This window comes from Buteo buteo, chromosome 11 (genome assembly GCF_964188355.1).
Source record: "Buteo buteo chromosome 11, bButBut1.hap1.1, whole genome shotgun sequence".
NCBI lineage: Eukaryota > Metazoa > Chordata > Aves > Accipitriformes > Accipitridae > Buteo > Buteo buteo.
In genome coordinates this window covers 11628239-11652830 of record NC_134181.1, presented here as the reverse complement: position 1 = coordinate 11652830, position 24592 = coordinate 11628239, and the positions used below count along the sequence as shown (strand labels likewise).

The window sequence follows — 24592 nt, the reverse complement described above, 5'->3', positions numbered from 1 at the left end:
TTTACCCAATTTAAATGCAAAACAGGCTAAAGTCTAGCACTGACCATCACTGTCACAGGGAACAGTACCTTCCACAGAATGCTCACTGGCTTCATGAAAATCAGAAGTTACATTCAGTTATGATAATTTCAAGTACATCTGATACTTCACAGACATGAGGAGTACTTCTCTCTACAGATAACTCTCAGGCAGGTAGAATAAGTTAATTGGTTACAATTTTTAGGTTTGCCTTTGTCTTTTGTAACACTGCTATGGGCTGCCAGTTTCAAAATTCTGATTAATCACTGCAGAGACTACACGCAAAAAACCCCACAGCAAGTCATAAATTAATTAGAAGGATTACCCAAGTGGAAGATACGATCCCAGATATTATTGAATCATGTCTCTCCTTACCTATCAAAAAAAACCCCAACCTTTTGTAAACAGATGCAAACTGAAGCAATGGCCTAATTTTTTTACAGGCTTGTGGGGAAGGAATGTGAAAAAAATTTTAGATTCCCTGGCAACATAAATTAGCAAAACCCTACAGAGAATAATGCACTTCAGCCCTAAAAAGGTTCAATATCCTTTCTCTATAGTTTTATAACTCCAGCCAAGCAAATAGTGGTGTTCATTAGACATGTCAGTAGTTAGCTTCCACAATAGTAGGAGTCATCATTTTATCTCATGATGGAAATAAGTAACTACAAACTCCCGGAACAGCATCATGCCCAAGTACACATGCCGAAATGGCTAGCCAAAAATCTGGCATCTCATAGTTCATGGCCATTAGAAAGAAAACATTAAGAGTCCAGAACTTCTATTTCTTTACAAGAATACAGTTCTCATTTTTTGTCACCAAAGGATCCCTTAAACAAGAGACTGTCTCTAGTTCACCACTTACAATTCATCACAATTTCCAGTCCAGTGAAAAAGCTTGAGTTATTCTGGGTTAAACATCAAAGCTATTTAAATTCTGCTGATGTAAACTCTGCCCTCTCCCATGTTTTTCTACCCAATCTAGTTCACCTACTTGGTTTCCTGCTCTCAAGATTTTCATAGCAATTGGGAAACGCTGAAGATGGCCTAAAGATGAGAACCTACATTTTAAAAAGAAGATTCAAATTCTGATGCACTTATTTTAACAGCTAAGGTTTTATTAAAGCACCAAATATTGAAGATTCACCTTTCAACCATAACAAGTGACAACTTCATTATAAACAAAATTCTACTGAGGTAGCAATGGGAAAAGGAGGAAGAGGAGCAGCAGCAATACTTTCACTATAAAAATACAGTGTGAAATGTTAAGTCAGACACTAAAGTAATACCTCACGTTAGCTATACCTCATTTCTCTTAAATATCGATCAAACATGAAAACTACCAGCAAAAGAGTAAGGGAGCACAGTATTAAAAACTAATAACCAGGAATTCCAGTCAGTCCATCAGCTTAGTGAAAACTTCCAAGTTTAGAATAAACTTTTCCATTTGGTTTAACTAAATTCACAGTGGTACATGATGGCATGTTTAAAAACCAAGAAGCTTCATCAAATCACAACCTAATCACACCAGTGAAGATTTTGCCATCAACTTTGACAGACCACAGTATTACAACTGGCTCCACTTCAATGCGATCCTTCAAACAGGAATGTAATACTGACTCCTCTGTTTATCCATCACTAAGATGAACAGCTCTGACAGCCAATCTATAAATACACCAAAAAATATATTTTGAAGCTTTTATATAGTTGGACAAAATTCAAACCTCAATTTTTTTTGTAGCATTTTATTAACCATGTTGTGTTTCCACTTTAAACCCAATAAAAACTTGGTCTCATTGTCTAACACCATTTTAAAGCTGTTGTTCGTTACATTGCACAAGAATTCATAACAGCAAATCTTAAGAGGTTTGTACAAATTTGACATTACCGTAAGAATTCCATTAAGCAACATTTCTTTGTATTCTAAAGGACTCTGGAGCAATAGCCTCGTAATACCAACACGATAAAAGAGTGTTCTAGTTTTCAGAACTGCATTCAGAAGAGAGGTACAAATGAGATGGATCTAAATCACAAATGCCAAAGAAAAACTGTGAGCAGAATTCATAACAGCTGATAGCTATTCCAGAAAGAAATACATCTAAGCTAATATATTCCCAACCTAATTGCTGATATACATTCACATGTATACGTTTTCATTTGCATCTAAACGTTCTTCCAGACAATCTTCAATGTATGTATATAACAACCTTTTCCTGCTGGTCACTTTATGTGTTCATTTTTTAATGCTTCTAGGACAGATTTGCAGTTTTTGCAGTGGATCAGCTCTAAAATGAAATTCAGCTTTTCCTGAAGTAGTCCAATTTAGATTTTCTTCAGCATTTCAGTTGGAGTTCCTAATTCAAGATTACTTATCTTACTGCATGGCCTAGAATGTAAAACTATTCCTGCTGGAAAAAAATATTCTTAATGGTATGTTCATTACAAAAATTTGAGAAATTCTAGTTGGCACTAATTTCAAAACAACTTCCACACATTCTACATTTTGTTACTAAAAGACTGCAGACACACACTCAAATAGATACATACATACACACCTCAGAAATGACCTGAGCACCTTCAGCAGAGCAAGTCAACACCAGGAGGTCCCAAGCTTCCTGAAGTGTGGAAAGCTGATTGCATTGTCTCCTCTAAAAGTTGCACAGGATTCCTCCTTCTCCGCAACACAGATTAATCAAAAAGCTGTAGCATTCTGCACCCTGTTAACACCAAGAAGTCACACGATTCGCTGCATCAGCCAGTTCTGCACTAGTCTGCTACTGACATTCAGTCTAAGAAAAAGTCCACTGAATTGCAAGGTCCCTCCATAGGGCTGTCTTAATTTCAGCGCTACTTTTACATACCTTACATTTCCTAACGTATCTGCAAGTGATTCACAGATTAGAAAAGCCAGGAGAGATCAGAATAAGCACATGTATTTCATTTTTAGTTTGATTTCTAGATGCTTTCATTTTCAGACATCTGATATTGTTGTATGTCCTGCTGTTAGATTTTGCTACAACATCCTCTCTCTTCCCTACTCGAATTCTTACAGCAGCCTCGAGAAGCCCTTGGTCAGCTCTTTTAAAATATTTGGATAACAACATAACCTTTAGGAGCTACTTAACTTTCTCTAGGTTTACTGCTGGAATAGAAACCAGTTCATTGCCATCACTTTGTGATGCTTCACATATTTTTTGTTTCTCTCAAACACAGAATGAAAATACTTCATTGAACATTTACCTCAATAACAATTCAGAAATGGCAGTTGTACCAGTTCCACCTACTAGTAGAAGCTGTTTGAATTGTAACCGCTATTTTTGCTTTCTCTTTCATGTTGTACTAATTCTTTCCCTTAAGCTTGTCCTGTCATCCACCCAGGATTGTTCAGAGCTCCCCATTAGCTAAGTTCTCTTGTGATCAGCTTGTCAGAATAGGCAGACACATGAGAACCACCAGCACGCTTGTATTGTAGGTTTTATGTTCAGTTACACGTTACAAAAAACAGTTCTTACACCTACACAAATTATTACAAGCCTTTAATATTAAGATTTGAATGGTTTTACAGAATTTCTTAAGTCTTCACATCTGGCCTTTTGAAGTTATTCTGAAAGAAGGGTGCCTTACTGCACTCCTACATATAAAAGAAAGCAATAGGTGTATCCTAACATAAGCTCCAATATGAGGTAACCGTTCTCCTGCAAAAGGAAATACTAAGTTAATACCACATTGCACAGACAACAAAGCAGTATTCCAGGCTTTCTGACCACACATGCTATCAATGAACATATATTAAGGCCAAATAATGAAAATCACCTGCAATTTCTAAGCACCGAATCTGGCTTTAGCAAAAAGACACATCAGCATTAATTTAATGTATTTTTAAAAAGCATCAGGAGGAATCTCTAAATGAAAATCAACAACCGTTTTGAGGATCTCTTAGTATGTGAGGGAGGAAGACAGCAAGTACTGACACAAACCAAGACATGCCATACTAAAGACTCCCCTGCAATTAAAATACATATCCACAAGTCTTGTCCACTACTTATTGTCTTTCAGATCCACAGCTCCTGGCAGCTACCAGAAAGCGATGTTCTTCCAAGCAGTAATTAAAAGTAAGAATTAACATAGTTGGAACAGTACCAAACAGGCAAACATCAAAGACACTTATTCATGACAAAGTCTAAAGCAAAAGGGTTTCTACACAATAATGTTCAGGGTATACTGCTCTCTTAAAAGGTCCTACAAGTATTATTGCCTAAAATGCATGAAAAAACATGCAAGCTCCTATCACAGAATCAGAAGAGGAAGATTCTTGATGCAGTGAGGCAGAAAAGCTAAAATTAGGAAACTTCACAGTAAAGCTTTCTGCTTTATGGAGATACAACAGTATTGTTTCCTCCATTCCACCCTAACTTTCAGAGTAAGAATTATAAAACATAAAAAAAATTATGGCAAATCCACTTTATCCTGAGCAAATAATCTCTACCAAGCAAAGTAAATGTCTGCATTAGCCTGCACATAGTGCCTGTACATGGCACTGCAGCATGCACACATTTACTACCAGCAAGTCATTGCATGAGTTACATCCCATTTTTCCTCACGTACATGAGGGGAAACACATGCACAAGGAGTTATTGGACAAGAGTAGTCTTCAGCAGTTGAAGTTTGTCGTGGTTTAACCCCAACCAGCAACTAAGCACCATGTAGCTGCTCACTCCCTCCCCCCTCCCCCCGCCAGTGGGATGGGGGGAGAGAATCGGGAATAAAAAGTAAAACCTGTGAGTTGAGATAACAACAGTTTAATAGAACAGAAAAGAAGAAACTAATAATGACAGTAATAACAATAATAAAATGACAATAATAAAAGGACTGGAATATACAAGTGATGCACAACACAATTGCTCACCACTCACCAACCGACACCCAGGTTGTTCCCAAGCAGCAATCCCCCCACTCCCCCCAGTTTATATACTGGGCATGACATCACATGGTATGGAATACCCCTCTAGCCAGTTTGGGTCAGCTGTCCTGGCTGTGTCCCCTCCCAACTTCTTGTTCCCCTCCAGCCTTCTTGCTGACTGGGCATGAGAAGCTGAAAAGCCCTTGACTTAGTATAAACACTAATTAGCAACAACTGAAAACATCAGTGTGTTATCAACATTCTTCTGGTGCTAAATCCAAAACACTACACCAGCTAGCAGGAAGACAATTAACTCTATCCCAGCCAAAACCAGGACAAAGTTCTACACAGTCAACAACTCATTTCTCAGGCCTTGCTAGTATGAGCTTAAAGCAGAGTAAAAGTTTCAGTGAGACCACAGACAAAGAATAAGAAACTTGGTGAAAATTAAAGCAGATGAATAGAAATACATCAGCAAAGCACGTAGAGCCAAAGGAGGAAAAGGGATACAAAAGCAATGTTTTAATGCTGTCAGAGATTCACCAATAAACTCCCTCCTCATTACAGTATCATCAAGTTAACAGATGGCAAAGCATTATCCAAACAAGAGGGTGTCGAGAACTGCTAGGAAGAACAACACAGTAAGCTTTACAAGATACCAGCAGATGTTCCTGACTTTGTCCAACAAAACGCAATCACCTATATAGCCAAACGGAATTTCACTATCTCAAAGAAGATTAAAAGGCATCAAGCTAGATTTAAAACAAAACAGTACTAATGGGCTCGATGGTATCACAGGCAGCCTCCAGCAGCATTTTGACTACCTTAATATTACTTCCTTTCCACATTTCTCTAGATTTCTGTTTTATCCTTTGAAAGACACAAGTACCTCCATACATGTAAACTCAGACTCCTTGCTCCTTTTGATACAGTCTAGAGTAAGATGGATTTTGAGAAAACAACAGAATTTAAAAGAAATTGAACTGAAGATGAAGACTCAAGCTGATTCAACTGGAAAAGGTAACCACGTCTAGCAGGGGGACAGAACAGTAGAGTCCACATGCATGATGCTGGACATAGGATGCTGGGTATATGATACTGGACTTCCCAGTGCTAGACAGTTATTCTGCTTTTGCATAATCTGTATGAGCAACATACAGACCATTGGACTTACAAAATCAGAAATAAATATTGAGGAGATTCTCACGGTTCTTCGTGATAAAAGCCAAGCTCTGAACTACCTATTTCATCTACTTCAAATATACAGTCTGCCTGCTCCTGCTCAGCTATTCCCACCACAGCCATTCCCAAAAGATGAAAAGTTCTTTACACTTTCTATAAATTCTACCTCAAGAGGCAGTGCCTCAATTAAACATTTAAGAGATACTATCAAGAGCTACCCAAAAAAACAAAACCACAGAAAACTTGCAATTGGTAACCTCTGCTTTATTTCTCTCCGCAAACAAAATTTTTCCTTGGAGAGAAGGGCTCTATACTAGTACAGAAAAAAACTGTAACAAAGGAAATGTTTATACACTGAAATCCCTGAAAGATTTCTTGTCGCATAAGACTGCTGACAAATATTCATTAGAAAGCTCTCTTCCCAAAAAAGAGCACAAAAAGAATTACAATGCTTAAGAGGGTAAGTATAATTTCTAGGTCACCATAAAATAACAGTGTTCCATTCAAACACTGGCCTCAATTCATATTTCTTAACTGAGAAAGTTATATACTGAATCTGTCAATAGCAAATGTTCTGCTTTTACTTTGGAAAAAAGCCTGTATTGGGGGGAAAACCAGCAATATTTTATGTTCCACCCATAAAAGTACTATAGCAAGCTCTGGAATGTGTACAGCATGTCCCCCAGTTTCCACATTATTTGGTAACAGCATGAAAGAAAGCAGTACTGGTGTTTAGAGCAGCATTAAGATGACCTGAACACCTTTAAGAAGGGGACGATAGTATTCTCATCTTACAACTTGCAAAGAAAACTAAACCACAAAGAAATTAAAGGAACTTGCCACAACAACTCATTGAGCACAAAGAATAGGCAGGACCTACCCATGCAAACAGTGCCGATTCACTATGCCCCGTTGCCCCTGTGAGGCGAAGAAGTATCTGGCATCCCCCAGGACCAGGGTCAAGGCGATACCTGCCGACACCCAGAGCTCCAGCAAGTACACAGGCAAAGGAGTACACAGCACGTAAAACACAAGCTGCCTGTTCTTCACTCACATTTAGCTTTTAAGAAGCATTAATATTGATTATACTCTTCCCTGTCCTATTTTAACAAAACAGTTGGGGTTGTTTTTTCCTCTTTGTATGGTTCTCAACAGAGACAACACTGTTTCAGAGAGCCCTTCTCGAGCGTACAGGCAGACACAGCACGGGTTGCAGGGAATAAAACACCTAAAGAAAACAGTTAACATCAAGCCCTGAGAACGTGGAACTTTAGAAGTGAAGGAATAGAGGCACCACTGTAGGTATCACTTGAGAGGTTTTTCACTGAAGTGCCTTCTCAAATCCGGGCTGACAAGAAGCAGAGAGCTCTGCACTCAAACCAGGCAGCTGCACAGCAGAAGGCAGCGTGGAGGTGCAGAGCCTTGTTGGAGCACTGCTGGAAAATCCCCACAGGCTTTTCCTTTGCTGCAGCTTACCTTCCTACCAGCAGCAGCCCAGTCCTTGGAAGAAAAACACATGGCACGCCTGATCAAAAGAAAACTTGGATTCTCTGATATTTCAAAATGTTATCAGGAGTGTGTATCACTGAACTTGATACTCCTGCTAGCGCATTAAATACAGTATAAAATAAGAAATGCCTGGTGGGGGTTATCAACATTCCCTGTTGTACCGCAGGAATGAGACATGCGTAGGCAAGACTTAACTTTCTCATGCTGTGGTTTGAAGCCACATCAGGATATTAAAGAACTGCAGCATTGTCAAGCAGATTTACTTAGTGCTGGTTCTATTTCTCAATACACCCGAATCAAAAAGAGATGAAAAAGAAGCACTTCAACACTTACTAAATCACCAACTTGTGCATCCAGTTAAAGATGTATGCTGGTAGAGATTGCAAATCAATGGACTGATATAAATTACTATTATTGTTTAAAACACTCTCAACAAGAAATACAAGGAAACTTAGGCAGCTAGAAAGCAAAGATTTATAAAAATAATGACTGAAGTCATAGAAACAATACACATTCATCCTGGACCAGCAAGTCTCATGGACAATGAGAATACTGGGACAACGACTAAACTGATGAGTTGAGAAGTCAGAGCATTTGAGCAGCACTGTTTAGAGAAAAACAATCATCAGTAAAGTGGCAAGAGCAATCCAGACACTAATTATTCTGTAAAAGTAATTTTTATCCCCAGAGAAATACCGTAATAAATGAATGGGAGACAGAAAATGGAAATCACTGTACTATGGAGAGAATTGGAATCATGGAAAATAAGCAGCATGGGGAATTGCACAAGTAAGTCTCGTCAATCAAAAGCAACCAGCTTTATTGTACAGTTTTGAAATGATCGGATGAAGGGTAAAGCAACAGATGTACTATCTGAATAATAGTAAAATATTTGATAAAAATCTCTCTCAAGACTCTTATTCTCCAAAATCAACTCAAATTGGCTTGGACAGGAACACTACGATGTGACCTGAAACCCAATGACTAGTCATAACAAAAAATGAAAAGCCTAAAGCAGAAAAGGAAAAAAAATAAAAAATAATAATAATAAAAAAAAGATAAAAAGATGAGCTTTTCAAGGGCTGGGAAACCCTCCAACCACCACACTGAAAAGTGCTGTATCAATTTAGACTGATGTTCTCAGAAGTTAAAGTGATAAACAGCAATGGACTGCAAGTCTTGATTAGTGGGATACTGCAAAGACTGAAATCAGTTGTGATGCTATTCAGAAACAGAAGCAGGACTGAACATGTTCGGGAGATCCACAGATGGCATTTGCAGGTGGTAACAAACTTTGCAGATAAATTGCAATTGCCAGTTGGTACAAAACAGTAATAAGATGACCTAAAGTGATTAAAAACTGTTGGGTTTTTTTAAACAGCAAAATAATGATTCAGTGGTAGGGGGAAGGGACAAATGGCAGAAAGAGATCAAAATGATGGACACGGCAAAAGAAAACGCTCAACATATTTCATTGTAGAGGAAAAATTACAAGAAAAAATGCCAGGGGATGATATGGCGGACCAGTTCAGAACGTAAAACCAAAGACCCTTCTAGAGTATACTATCTGAATACACAGTTCAAGAGCATGCTACAGGAAAGAGGACCTGTATGCACCACATCAATAAAACTCATCTAGAAAATGTCCTTCATTCCTGCAAAATCTACATCAAGAAGAGCAATTAAGGTGATGTGGAGTTTGGTCCCTACAACACCCACACACACTCCACTACCTTTCCGAAGAGTTGTCTCCAATTTCGGCTTGCATAGAATGGGCTCACTACAGACCTTGCCTTCTTGTAGCCATGCCTAGGGCTAATTAATGCACCAGTCTCAGCCACCATGATGTAGTCAGATAAACATACCACGCTGTACACAATTTAATACTCACAATTATTCAAAATACAAATGCCATCAAATTTCACCAATCCCCATTAAGAAAAAGAGATCAAGAAAGCAATTTCTTAGCTTCTAATTTTCATGGTCACATACAGTCTATAGGGGAAAAAAAAAAAGGTAAAAGCCTAAATAGTCTGAAAAGCTCTTTCTTTTTTTTTTTTTTAATTACAAAAGCATTTGGGGGGAAAAAAGCAAACAAACAAAAAAAAACAACCACACACTTCTGCACTTTTTTCCAAAGGCAGTAAAACTTCTCAGCTTTGCTGAAGTCAGTCAAGTTTAATCATCAAAACCAAAGGTTGATTTTGGTTGTAACCTACTTAGAAAATGATGACAATGTTTAAAAAGCTTCCTTATTAGGTCACAGAGGTATTAACATTTGCGAAGCATTTCATTGTGCTTTATTACAGCTCCAAAGTGCCACAACAAGGTTCAACTTTGCAAATACAGATAGCGTCCAAACAAATTCATGGAACAACGTTACTCACAGTGGATGCAAAGCTAGATTAATGTTGTTATACTTACCAATCAGCCAGCAGGGCTTCAAAGAAAACACAGGAAATTGCACATAAATATTGTTCTGTCCCATTTACTATGTATTTCTAAAGTTAAAGCACGAAAGCGTTAAATATTTTTGTTTTCCACTAAAAACACTCTTTACGTGGCAAGGCAATTAAGTTATTTTGGCATCCGCTCCACAGAAAGCAGCTGCTGTACAGTATGTTTTACTTTATAAAATATCTTTAATCAGCACACTGACTAGTTCTGTCATTTATAATTAAGGAGGTAAATGGCAGGTGCAGCATTAATTAGTGAAATTGAAGTCTCTGTGCAAGACATGCAGTCATACCAACTTAATGCTTCATAGGAATAGAAATGATTGCTAACAGCTTTGCACCACAAACTTGACTAGGTAAGACCATGCCGAGAAGAAGGGGCATTTACAACACAGTTATGCTTCTGAAGCCTTTTCAATCTTACATTACCAGATTAATTTCTTAAACTCTTCCTCCAAAAGTAAGAATATAAAAATACTTCAGCAGCGCAAAAGCCTACTCACTAAGCCATCCTGTGAGAGTCTGTTTCTGCCTTACACACAACTGGAGGGGCAGGGGACAGAGGTACAGATCAAGAGATAGGCAAAGTGGTTCTCTTAGTTGAAAAGATTTTCCCAGTCAACAACTAAGAAATGGGCTAGCCCAACATTTAGAGAAATGCCCACACTCATAATTTAAAAACAGAGTGACTGTTGTTGCAATCCCTTCCCAACGGGAAAGTAGGACCACGAGTCCTACAATTACCCCCATAAGAATTCTGATTGCCACCTTAAGGGGTTGTGGGGTTTCTGGAGAACATCCATAGTCTGCGAGTTAAAATAAATCTCGCCTCCCTTTTAAAAGTGCAGAGTTTATTTTGGCTTGAAGGACTTCTGAATGGTAGCCTTACAGCTATTTACAGATCTTTAGAGCATACACATTCAGCAAGAAGTCCTACAAGATAAGCAACACTTCCAAAGAAGCAGTAGTCACCCTCAACACCAGTACTATGTAGTGCTGGGTCCTTGGCAGACCACAGCTCAGGGTGGTGCGTTCATCATCTCTGCGTTCACCTGTTCTGCAGATTCCCCAGGCACCACCTCAGCATGCAAAACTGTTCATAAAAACAAGTGCAGTTGGCGAGACTAAAATGATTACAGTGTTCATGGTCTCATTTGTAAACTAATAGTCTGTTCATCTCCAAGCAAATGCTCTCAGACACTTCATTGCAGTCTTATTTTGGCCAAAATCAATTATGAAAGAAGTCAAGTCACCCCACTTTTGCATTACTTCAAGGCAAAAAGATTAACCCTTCTGACTGCCACATTACCTAAGCTACATTTCGAAAACAACTCATATATGTGTCCTTCAGAAGTGAAAGCACAACAATACATCAAAATACATTTAGTAATACAGTAGTACCAACACAGTAGTAAAGAGCCTTCTCCATTAATTTTAAGAGAACATATGCATTTCTGCCTAAACTCATATAGCAGACCCCCACATCTGTCAAATAGAAAGCAATATAAGCACCAGGCAAAGTAAGTGCACCCTGTGCTATGATCTAGAAGACCAGCTGTAGACCTCTGTTAAATACCAACCTCGCAAATATTGTACAAGGCATTGAATTGATTTGTGCTTCATTGATGTTAAATGAATGTTTCTTCAGCGGGTAGATAGTGCCTTCCACATGCACAAAAACAAGCACTTCCAAGGCAAACTACAGTAGATAAACAGCAGCGGATGGAAGGCAAACCTATTTGTGTTTTTCTTTCAGTGCTAATTTTGACTTAAAATTGAGTCTTCTGGGAAGGAACACAATCCCTAGCTGTGTGCAGTACCCCCTGCCAACCAACTTATGAAGCAGAACTGCTACTGACTCACAAATGAGTTATTCATCCATCCTCCTTCTGACAAGCAGAAAAAGTACATGACCACAGCTGACAGAAGAGAAAACAAAGATTCAGACCGAGGGATTCAGGAAGGGTAAGGAGGAGAATTTAGAAAACAAGGATGCTGTGATAAAGACGATTTGTTATACTCTGCAATAAGATGCAACAATAAACCACTTTTAACCAGACTTGTAATTCTGTGAACGAACCAATAACAAGTGCTGCACAAACAAATCAAAAAGGCCACCATTTATAAACACCACAATATTTTATTTGAAAATGCAAAATGAGACGGTGGAATTTCAATAATATTTTTAAGCCTTTTCAAGATTTCAGATTAAGGACAATCGGCATGGGTAAGAAACACCTGATTTGAACTAGCAGAAGAGAACTTAGGAGGAGGAAAAAGCTTTGTCTATAAATGGGAACAAGCACCACTAGGGAACAGACTTCAGAGAGTACACGTGGGGGTTAAACAGAACCCACGCTCCCAGACAGGTGCAGCTCTCAGCTGAAATATTTCAGACAGCAGTATTCACATTTTTATGCTATCACAAACAATTTCAGTTCCCAGGCAGGTCTAAGACAGTGATACTCATATAAACTCTCTAAGAAGACAGCAGCCATGCCCTACCATATGGTCTGGCACAGTTCAGCATATGGGATTGGTTCTGATTGTTTTCCTTTTCCCAAAATTAGCATTAAAATATAAGTGATAGCTTCAATTAGAAGCGAAGCAACCTGAGCTCAAAATATTAAATTAGAAGTAATCTAATGTTCTGAGACAACACAGACAACAAAAAAATTTACAGTTTGTTAGAGGTTATAAATACAATTAAGACTGAGAAAAGAAATGAACACATAAATAAATCAATTCCTCCACTACTGTGGCACTGAGCAATATTTACTACCAATGTGGGTAGAGAGAGATATGTTTATGGCATACTCACAGAACAAAATTAAAAATCACATTCCCCAGTCTGTCAGTTCATATCAAAAAAAGTATCGAAGAGGCTAAACTACCTTCCACCAGTCAAAAAGCTTCATTAGCTAAGGTGGCTGCAAACTGGTAAAGCAACCTGAAAAAGCCTGCTTTACTATTTAACTTGTTTGGTCTTAACACAAGACTTACTTTTCTCTATGGTTCAGCTTCCTTTCATGGATACCATGAGATCCATGGATTCCAATTCTAAACGTATTCTCTACCAAATGGTGGTGGATCATTTGATATCATATGATCAATACCAAATGATCCCATTTTGTATCATTGTATGTACACATCACTACAATTCACACCAAATTATTTGGTACAATCTGATTAAAATGAGATAGCATTCCAGCTCTACAGACAGTTACATTATATGAGGTACTCAGATATATCGGAACACGGTTAAAAGACATCTTACTTTCCCATCCAAACCGCATAGCTTTCAGGGAGTTGTGGAACAAAAAGCATGGATCTTCCAGTATCAACATCTACTGCTCCAAAGCAGCCTGCTTCAGTTACTCCAAAAGTCCAGTGAAAGTAAGATTCCTAGGTTAAAACAAAATATATTCGTAAAAGAAAACCCTCACTTCTACCAGCTCTAAAAAACACACTACAGTACATACCAATTCCTACTTCCACGTATCTGAAAGAGATCTCTCTCACTTTTGGAGAGGGGGAAGTGGTTTAGGTCTAAAGCTTTTCAGACTGATTAGTTTTAGGTTACAATAATACAAATCCCTCTGTTGGCAACTGGAAAGGATCAGAGATTAGTAAGCTACCATAAGAAATAAACAGGTCAACTTAGCACAATAAACATACACCGCACAATAAAATACATTCTTCCAATCTAGAATTAGGGAACATAGTATCAGGAAGAAATAACCATGTCACATGAGACAAGGCAAAAGCAGAGCGCAGCTTCATTGGGTTGTGATGGCAGAGTGCTGAAGTGAAGACCCAGCCTCCCCCAGAGAAGAGGAAGCTGCACTAGGAACAGCCTTTAGCCAAGAGTTATTTTAAGACCAAGCAACCAAACAACAAAACACGTAACAACACAGAGATGAATTTTGGTAAGGACTGACATATGTTCTGATACCCTGAAAGGTGCATCTCCTCCAAAACCAGACCAATAACTACATTAAGATATGTGCTATCTAGATTACAGTTTATTCTATTTGTTTCTTCATAACATAAAACAGCTCCATTAAATTCACAAAACAAAGTACTGTAGCAGCCATGCAAAGTATGGGGTATGCATAATTAGAGTTCTGTTATGCCAGCTTCCCCAAAGACTATGAATACGTTCAGCATGACATTAACAAGTTATTAAGTCCTATTTGTGACAGAAGAACACATGGGTACTTAAGGAGGAGTCTAATTTGAGAAGACACATGCTGTAAATTCTAAGATACATCCTGCTTTGTGGAATATGTCATTTACAAAAGCTTGAAATACGCTTTTCTATGAATTAATTCAGTTTAGGTCCACTGTAACATGTTTCACTACAGAAAGAAGGTTATCTTTTGGGTCACAGACAAGACTGAAAAAACTAAGAAATATTCCATTGCTGTCTTTAATATTACATTAAACACTGGTAGGCAGTAGGGCCTTGAACAGGTTTAGGCCTTTTAAACCAGATAATGAGCCTGCATACTAAAGCACTGAAAGAGAGAGTAACTCAAAGCTGAAGAGGTAATGTTATGAAGAAGCCAATTTATTTAAGTGAAGCAAGGCAATGCGCACATGAGAGATAAAGGGAAAATAATTAAAAGTCATTAAAAAATTCATGCAGTTGAAGAGAGTTTCTTAATTTGATTTTAAGTTTTGATTCAGCTCTTACCTGGCGAAACACGATACCAGTATCAGTACAGTATCTCTGGGTTTCTTCTCCACCCTGCAGCAGAACAACTGAATTCTTCTGGACATCCTTATTCTCTCTCAGGCGATCACACAGTCGTCTTCTATTCAAGGCAAAAAGTGCTACAGGAACTTTCAAGGTCTCATTTCCCAGCCAAAATGAGGGTCTAGAAAAGATTTTATTTTTTTTTAATTGACAATTAATGGAAGACAAAGACAGTGGTTAGCATGATTCAGATGCATGGTGTTTGTTACTTTAGTCTAGAACACAAAAGGAAGTTTAGTTCAACTCTACAAACAAGATGCTAATCACTCAAGGGAAAGAGATGCTGTATACATGGATCATTCCTGAGCAATGATCAAACATTGCTCATATGAGTACCAAAAGAAAAAGATGGCAACAGGAGACAGGGCTGGCTGCAGCTATGGCCCACAGCAGATCACTTTTACATTCCTTTAGGTTAAGCAACACGAAAAGTAGATGCAGAAAGTGACAACAGTCTAGGTTGGCTGAGTAAAGGCAAAACAGTAGAGAAGAAAATGAGTTCTGGGTTACTGAAAACAGAAGTGGAAGGTTACAGTAAGTCTGGCAAACTTCAGCCAGTCCTTCTGGGAAATGTTCAGTAGCTGAAAGAGGAGGGACTGGAGAGAAAAGACGACGGATAGCAGATGCAGGACAACAGCATTTCCCGTACTCGCACAGTATCGGCAAATTTTTTTTCTATGTACATATGTTTATTCTTGCATGCATACAAGCGGCTTCAGCAAGTGACTGAACTCGCACACATGGCCCCAGGAGCATGTCCCGGGTATCAGTGATCTCCTGCTACACATCACTACTTACTCCTAAGGCAGCACAAATGTGCTGAGGCAGCCCAGAAAGTTTCTGAAAGATTGTACTCAACAGAGCTGCAACTGGGAGAGAACAGTTTGAAAGTAGAGCACTCTCCCTTAAAATAAACCGGTTATTAAGCAATTTAAGGTGTTTAAAGTACTATAAGAATATATTACTGATTCATTCACATTTGTTATAGGCCCATACTTGCACTTTTTGGAGCTTTACCAGTAGAAGCACAGTAACTTGTTGTGGGATTTTTTTTTTCTTTTCTTTTTTTTTTTTTTTTTCCAAATCAGGTGAGGAGAGAAGACTCTAAGAGCATTCCCTTCTTTTTTTTTTTTTAATGTTTAATATAGCAAAGCTGTGCTTTGGAGCTTCAGTATGACAGATGAATACTGTTTTATCAATAAAATCCTATGATTTAAGTCCAGTTTGTCCCTCCACCTCAGCTTCTCTCAGCTTATTGAAGACTGACTGGCTGGATGGTCATTTTCTATCAGATATGCTTCTAGAGCAGATGACAGAAAGGTGCAGTTAAATTGTTACTACATTAAGATGACAACAAATGAACCACCAAGGGACTTAACCTTAGAGAAGCAGAGCTCCGCATCTTAATTATTATATAGTTGTCATAGGCAATCTGAAAGGTAACCTTTGATTTATAGCTGCATAAAGTAACCTCCTGAAAGACTTTATCAGCATCAGAAATGTAAACGCTATAATTTCTTACTGCAGACACAGCATAAAAGAGCTAATAAAATATTTTATTTTACTTGTTTATAACTACTTGATATAACAGCGTAAGTAATTTTAGAAGGTGAAAGACTGCTCTTGCTAATCCAATTTTCAAACTATCTGCCTAGGAGTTCAGCTGATGGTGCACAAAACCCAAATGTGTTTATTTTTATTACTTCCCACACACACCTGATAACCCAGCACCATCGCGGGTGATCACTACAAGGGCTGCAGACTACCTATTGCGGCACATCAGCATAGCGTGCAAGGACAGCATAAGCTTTTGTTTTGGGATACTTGTGCCTGTAGGAAGAATGAAGCAAGTTCATACAATCCTAGCAAAAAGCTACTGAAAGTTTTAAATCAGATAGCGAACCTTAAACTAAATATGAGCAAGGCTTTTCAGGTGCAAAGCTGTGGCTCAGTAACTCAGCAATGCACAAGAGGTTGAAAACGCCATTATCCAAGCAAGATCACCCCCTGGAGTCACTCCATGCAGGGGCCTGGAAATCATATGCTCACCTTATTGCAAGCATAAAAGGGAAGAGGGAACATCATCAGATACCCTTATGCCATAGGTTGCTCTCAGATCTTTTTATCTGCTGATAAAAAAGAACAAACCCCCAAAAAAGCAGAGGTTGTAGCACAACCTGTCTTATGTTTTGCTTCAAAGGAAGGAAAAAAGTCACCTTCATTGTAATTTTACCCTCTTCACAAGTTTGAGGGTTTTTTGCTGTGATTTAAAAAAAAAAAAAAAAAAAAAAAAGACTCTGACCTCCCTCTTTCTCCAGGCCTATTCCTACACCCTGGAGCTCACAGGAAGCTGCTACAAAGGCATATTTTCATCTCCATTAAGTTTACAATTAATGCTTTTATTGCACTTAAAACCTTTGACAAGCAAAATGAGACTCAAGGAGAAATAACAACATCAGGCAGCAATTCATACTGGTAGTCTCACTAAGCCACTTAAGAGCGTTTTTTACTGGGATCTTAACACTCAAGCTGAAATTCATTCTGGTGCAAAATGATGGTTCTTCTGCACATTTTATCTAAGCCCATGGCAAAACTATGTTCTTCCTTACATATATATATAACAGATTCCACTTTCCCGGCTTGAATTTGATGCCACAATATTGATCAACAGCAGAATTTGGCCCTGTACAGTTGTTTTGGACTTGCACAGTTTTTTCACAGGCCTGACCTTGGTCTCTATTTTAAGGCTGCTGTAACAGTCACAGCAGCTGAGCATACTGGACCCCACAGCAAGGGTTGCAGGATGCAGGAGGGCTGGGCTGAGTGTTGTTGCAAATATTGCTCTGTTCCTCAGGTTCTCTGCTGAGCACTCGTATGTTAATTCATGCCTTGGACAGTACCAGCTTGCCAGGCAACAGACCTACTTTCACAACTGAAATTCTGCAGAGAACACCAGCTAGGTTTCAGAGAGGACTCAGAGAATTTTGCTTCCTCCACAGACTTTGTTCTCTCTTTCCTCCTGCAAGCACTCGGATACCAAACTGATGGCACACTCACGGGTGGACTAACAACATGGCAAGACACCCACAGGTGCTGCTCTGCCTGCAGAGACTGGGTCACCCCGCACACGTGAGCCCAGTGCGAGGTTTCCACAACTTGCACAGAAAGCTCTTTTCAGAGACTAGCACTGACAGAGAAATTTAAGTTTTACACAAAAGAGTATGGCTGTACACCCGACTTTCTACTGCAAATAATGATTTAGGAAGAGAACTCTCACAGTACTCAAGATCACAAGAAAAGTCTTCACCCACAGGACTGGCTGTATTACCATCGCTCTGTTGTGACCATTGCCCTAAGAAATACATGGCAGGTAAGTAGGTTATGTCTGGCCTGGTCTTTTTTCCGTATTCCTTCCAGCCCAACTGTTACAAACCCCTGTTACTATGCAGTACTGTCTACGCCATGACTATTATTTAGCACTTTTTCATTGTCAGATATAGGATTGCTATGCCACTTGTAGTAAGTTGAGTGGGTACATGCATGTAACTGCCTCACATTTGAATCAACCCTGCAAAAACACATGCAATTACAGTGTTATCAGCATAAAACTCTCTGTTATTTGCCACCTAACAATATTACCACACAGTTCTTTCTAGCGGGAATTACGAGCTTTCAATTTTTGTCTGTGATCTCTCACCACACAGTTTATATCACACAAGACACACAAATATCAGAATTTAATTAGTACGATACATTGGCTAGTCCTTCAAGGTGTTTCTTCTGTTAGTGCAAGGACGCCGGCATCTCCAGCCACAAACTCAACTCAAAACTCTCATGCAGAGTTATACATTTGATAATGAAGCGTATTTAATGCAAGCACTGCTTTGTGGTGCATACCTCTTTGAAGCTATGCAGGCTTCTGCAAATAAGCATTAGTCAGTGTCAGAAATGGCTACTTCCAAGACCAGGACAGGACAAGTCAAGCTCAGCTTCCTCATTTTCTCTAGTCTGGTACCAGAATTCAGCCACCGTTCAGTCTGGTAAAGGTCTCCCACAGTAGCTGACAGCTTCCCTGCTGGCTGTCACACACAATTTTTATGATCATTTAGGCCCAAGGCCACACAAGCGCTCTCTTATTATACTGGAAGTGCAATGTAGCTAGGAACATTACACTACATCTGTTTCTTTAAAGGACATTTTTCTTTTGCTTGGAACTGTTGATTTTCAATGCTTACTTCAGAAGTATTTTCAGAGAGCTTACATTTTGTTACCGCATGATCCATCTAACATTTTGGATTTGTTTTGATGGAACCACCCCAACACACTGGTAGCCAAAAATCCTATTTTATTTCTGGTTTTCCCACCATTTTTCAGTTAACCTTTTGTACTTCTGTTTTTTCAGAAGAAAATTCATGGACTGCCATTTCTGTTCTACTGAGGTCACACAGACAGGATCCAGATCTCAATGAAGACGAAAACCCACTGAAACTACTTTTCAAGAAGATATAATTTGTTTGTTGACTGGGCCTTATTTATTTATTTGTTTGTTTTGAGTAACAGTGGTCAACATCAGCTTGAAGTCTAGCCAATTTTTAATGCTGTTTCCACATCAAACATGTTAAGTGCAAGAGGCCTATGCTAACAGCAACACGAGCAAATAAGCGATACAAGGGAAACAATAAAAGCAGCTACTGCTGTTTAAGGCGTAAACTGGATGTTTTCTTCACGGCGGACTTAGTGCTCCTTGTAAATAAGCCAACAACTTGAAGTCTTGGCCCCGTTCCATGTCCCACCTACCTACCCCAGCGCAACCACGCTCTCCGCAGGGCCAGGCAGGAGCGTCCCTGCACAGGGAACACCTGGTCAGCGCTGGGGGAAACCAAGGGCAGGAGAGGACCTTACAGGGGAGCAACCTCCGCCCAAAGACAAAAGAGTCAGAGCCAGAGCCAAGTCCCAGCGTAACCAGTTTTTGGCAACTATGAAAAGTTCCCCCCTCATTTTGATACATTTTTAATGGCACCTTCTTAAAGCACTGGAAGAAATGGCTGAATTTAGCTATGAAACATGGGAGAGACCTTATGCTAAGTAATCCACAGCCACCTTTAAGCATGATTTCCCACCCCTAACGCAACTTAAAGGATAACCCACGGCTCGGGGGGAGGCACTGCCAAGCCGACCCGGCGGACAGGGCACCCGTGGGACCCTCCACGGCTCCCTCGCCGCCCCACGCAAAACCTGCTTTCGTTTCAGCGAAACAGCCTGCCGCCCCGCCGGGCCGGGCCCTCCCCAGCCGGCTCGGGGCAACCGCCGCCCTGCAGCACCCCCGACCCACCCGGGCCCCTCAGCGAGACCTCGCAGAACCGAGCCGCCGCCGCGTAGCACCCCAGGGAGGAGGGGGGATGGGGGGGGGGGGGGAGCCGGGAGGACGCGCAGCTTCGCCGCGGGCCGGGACGCAGGGCCCGGCGGGCTCCTGAGGATCGCGGAGCGCCGGCGGTACCGCGACCGAGGAGCGACGCTTACCCCGCCGCCGCGGCCATATTGCTTCGCCGGACTTCGCCTGTCACGTGACGGCGGGGCCGCGCGAGCCGGGCCCTCGCGGAGGGGCGCGGCGGCCCCGCCTCAGCGCGGGGAGCCGATGGCGGGGCGGGGCGAGCGGCCGGCCCTCTGAGGGGAGCCGGGCCGCGGCCCACAGCGGGCCCACAGGGTGCCCTCCTCAGGGTCTCAGACATAGATCTGTCAAGGGAGAGACCCCGGCGAGGGCCGGGACTTGGGCTCCTTGTCACCTCAGGGGTGGCGGTCATTGGGAATGCTCTGCAGCTGCGCCCGAAACCGGGGAGGTGGTTTGGTAACCATCACCTCAGGTGCGGGCTTCTTGTACAAGAAGTCCTCGAAGCTAAAAGCTGTATAATGGAAATACAACCTTTTACAGGGATTGCTGTCTTTTCCAACAGAACTCCCCTAAATGAATGGTTGCTCAAAAAATACATGTAACGTGCTGTGCTGCTATAATCCCTGTAAGAGATGCTTTCCACTTGCATTTTGAAATGGAGAAGGTGTTTAACAACAACCTTGAGGCATGGTCCGCTGTAGTCAACGCCAGTCCTTGGACTTGTCCCACTCTGCTGAATATTGCTCCTATTCACACAGATTTCTTCAGAACTCGGGTTGACTTGTTTTTGCCTCAAAATTATAAGCTACCTGAAGAAACCAACAATTTATAGGCCAGGGTTCACGTGGCCAGTAACTGCCATACAGCAGCAAAAGAAAATACCCAGTAGCATGAAATACAGGGAAAGAATGGGAGAGAGGAGCTCTGCTCTGTGACCTGAATACGTTGTTTCACTGCTCTGTGCTTCAATAAAACAGTGGTAAGTACTGCTCTGAGCTGGCAGCTCGTCGCAGGTACCGCTGCCCGCCCTTCCTGGCAGGAAAGCACGAGTCCTTGCTCTGCTGCTGCTGAGCAAAGCCACTTCTCTGTCGTTCTGGCACTGATCTCAAAAGAAAGTACTGTGATACTGTGAAATATTTGGCTAATGTACCTGGAGGGTCTGCTTCCACCACGAACGCTTGGGAAAGAGAGAGGAATGCAGGGCAGCGAGAAGAGGAGGCAGGAGAAGGATCATAAAGTACCTGGAGCTTGAAGTTCATGTTTGTTATAACAAATCAGTGCACTGTTATTAAGAAACGTGCATGATTAAACCCCTTTTTTGGTTGGCCAAATTGTTGACTAGAAGTTGGGAGAAAACTGCAGCTACTCACGCACAGCTGGCTCTGAAGTAGCATGATTGCTGCAGGGCAATCAGAGGGAAAGACTGGTTTCAGAAAGTCTGGAGAGGAGTGTGTAAATTACTAGAAAAGTCAAGTAGTCGTCCTCTAGCTCTATGTTTTTATGCCCAAGGGTCTCAGAACTTTACTACAAAATATATAATGAAAGAATCAGAAGCTTCTTTCACAGACTGCCCATTTCACAAGGAACAATACTGATTTTTGGCTCCAGATTAATGGATAAAGTCCCATTTTAGACATTATCATTGATAAGATGTTGAATTTCACGGAACTTCCTTCAGTTCATGCAGACTGAACAAGTTTTTTAATGTAAACTGGAGCAAAATATTTTACCGCTTTCAGTCCCCTAGTGGTGCTGTCTTCTGCATAGAGTCCAACAGGATTAGCAGGAGGAGGCAGGGAAGCTCACTTTGCCTTTTCTTCTCCTGTCAGGAGTAGAGAGAAAAGACTAAAGCCTTCAAGGCACTCTTCCAAATACTGTCATTAGTGGCTTTGGGCATTCATCCTTCCCAGTTCCTCTTTGCCTACCCATACACTTGCCGTCCTTAGAGAAAAGGTCTCCTGCATTGTAGTATCTGCTCTCTAAAATGGGTTTTCTGCACCTCTTTGTCCTGTTTATTTTAATTTCCTCATCTCTTCCCCTTGGTCATTTTACCCGCCTTCCAAAAACAATCACTGAGATTTAGAAGAGTTACCTGCATTGTATTAAATCTCAGCAGAAAATAAGACTCCATTCCTTAGGAAAAAAAAACAAAACTAACATGTTTTATTTTATTTTATGTTGTTTGTTACCTAAAATATCCTATTCTCCTGTCTCAGGATTTGAAAGAATGAAACTTCTGCACTATGCACAAATTAAATTCATTTGCAAGGTGGCTATACTGGCAGCCAGTTGAAATGCCGGCCACAGGAATGATACTGGCAGCCAGGCTGGGAGCAAGACCAGCTTTATTGCACACACAGATAATTCTGTTTCTTTCTGCACTGCATTTGACTCTGCAACTGAGATAATGCAGGGGTAGACCTTAAACATCCGAGAGACTAGTTTAGAGACTTTCCCTCTAAAACAAGGTTAGACTGACCGTTACTGTCACTTATCTCCCAGCAGAACTTCTCTCTGTGGTCAAAACCATCCTCTGTGATGCTGAAGGCCTGGTTTTGCACTTCTGGCATCTTCAAAATCCCCACTGTAGCAGCCTAGGTGTACAAGAGATGCAACACTGCAACACACGATGGGATTCTGCACTAGCCGGATTCTTGGTCAAAAATCTGGTTTAAAACTGCCGTGTGAGCGCACAAGAAGCATGATAAGGGCTCTCAATCTGTAACCGTTACTCAAACACTGAGTAGAACAATATGCTGTTTAAATAGGGAAAATTCAAATCTGCAGAATGAGACAAAGCAAAATAAAAAAGCACTTGAACACAAGCATTCCCTGGCCTGTTGTGTCCTTGCATTGGGGAGGGGGGGGAGTAACTGCAGTCTTGCTCTGAATCCAGTCAATGTCTTTCTGAATTACACCCAGCTGTAGACAGCCCCTGAGGGTCCCTAGGAAAATTTCCTTTACCTCACCTCTGAGACTCAGCTGTGTATCTCTGCCCAGCTCCTACGCAGTTTGTACTCGTGCTCCTCAAAGGACCTTCTGCTCTCCTCAGGCTATATGTACGAGTTAGCCAAAAGTAACTAAATTGCATAAGAAGCTCTTTTTATTCTTATTGTAAAAATTTAAAACAACTCAAATTTTCTCACACAGACATTCATTCACCTGGCAGAAAAGACTTTGGAAATATTAACAGAAAAGTTACTGTAACAATTGGTCGCTTTACATCTAGACAAGAAAACAGCATTGATAAATTGGTACCAGTACTTTTCTATTGCTGTTCATCTCTCTGTATTTTAAGTGTTTATACTGCTGTCCAGGTAGAATCTTAGATTTCAGCACCGTCAGTGACTGCATTTACAGCTTCTGTTATCCCAGATGAAAAGAAATAATGTTAGGTTAATAAACCTTCCTTTTATTATATGAAAATTACATGACTGTTGTGAACACAAGTCAAGACATTTTCCCCTGGTTTTACAGTACAATAGATGAAAATCCAAAGTTAGCAGGGGCAGATGCAGTCCAAATATGAACTGGAGGAAAAGGAAAGGCACTGCAGCTGTGATGACAGCATGTGCGAGGGGAGCATCACCCCTCCCTTCTGCCCTCCAGCCCAGATTGGGTGTCAAAAAAAAGAGCTAAATTACTCTCTGACTGCTGTACAGTGCTTGAGCTTTTCTCCTGCTTTGGGAAGATGCCGTTGATCAGAGACCCGATCACCTGGGGCTGGCATGAGGGATCACAGAGCTACACTGAGAACCACAGTAAGAAATCTTGAGCTGCCAGCGTCATGACATGAAATGGGGAACGGGGTCTAATGCTGAGTGACTAAGGTCAGCATAGAAAGGTTCCATATGATACATGCCATCACAAAACCAGAAATAACAGGAAATGGTGATTTATCAGCACAGAAATTTTTCTAAGTTCAGCTGGATCTGTTTTTCTGCTGATTATTCCCCCCAATTTTTGGAAGCTAGAACATTGCTGGCTGAGATGCTCTGTGACCTTCTTCACTTGGATGGGAGAGCACTGGCTAGGCAAAGAGCAACAGATAGAGTTTGTAGGTATATGAGTAAAAGTATTTCATACATTGTAGAATCAGCTGTTTGTCCAAAGTAATTATACAGTTTCCGATGTTAAAATGTGTTAATACTGGGGTTTTTTCATTGATTTACTATACATAGATCCCTAGCATTTCATCACTGAAAGATAGATGTGCTGCCTTTGTTTGATACAACGGCCACAAGTCTTTAACTTGGAATTAAGATTACAAGGTCCCTTCAAAGTAACAGATTGAACAAAAGCATCTGCCTTTGGCATTTTCATCATGAAACAATTTTGAGTAAATTTTCCCTCAAGCACTAAATGTATACTGCTGT

The 24592-nt window shown here is 40.5% G+C and overlaps 1 protein-coding gene across 4 annotated transcripts in view; it reads right to left on the bottom strand.

The window, feature by feature from the left end:
• The window catches only part of PEPD (peptidase D), a 143468-nt gene extending 123033 nt beyond the window's left edge, over positions 1-20435 (bottom strand). For 2 of the 4 annotated variants that reach the window (XM_075040060.1, XM_075040061.1), the window contains exons 1-3: positions 20348-20429; positions 14765-14948; positions 13343-13470 (exon numbers count right to left, since the gene is read on the bottom strand). In XM_075040060.1, the coding sequence (XP_074896161.1) occupies positions 13343-13470; positions 14765-14948; positions 20348-20364 (329 nt within the window). In that variant the 5' untranslated portion in view covers positions 20365-20429. Of the gene's footprint in view, positions 1-13342; positions 13471-14764; positions 14949-20347 lie in introns of all 4 variants that reach the window. The other 2 variants (XM_075040062.1, XM_075040063.1) reach the window with 2 other exon arrangements.
• Positions 20436-24592: the final 4157 nt, after the last annotated feature.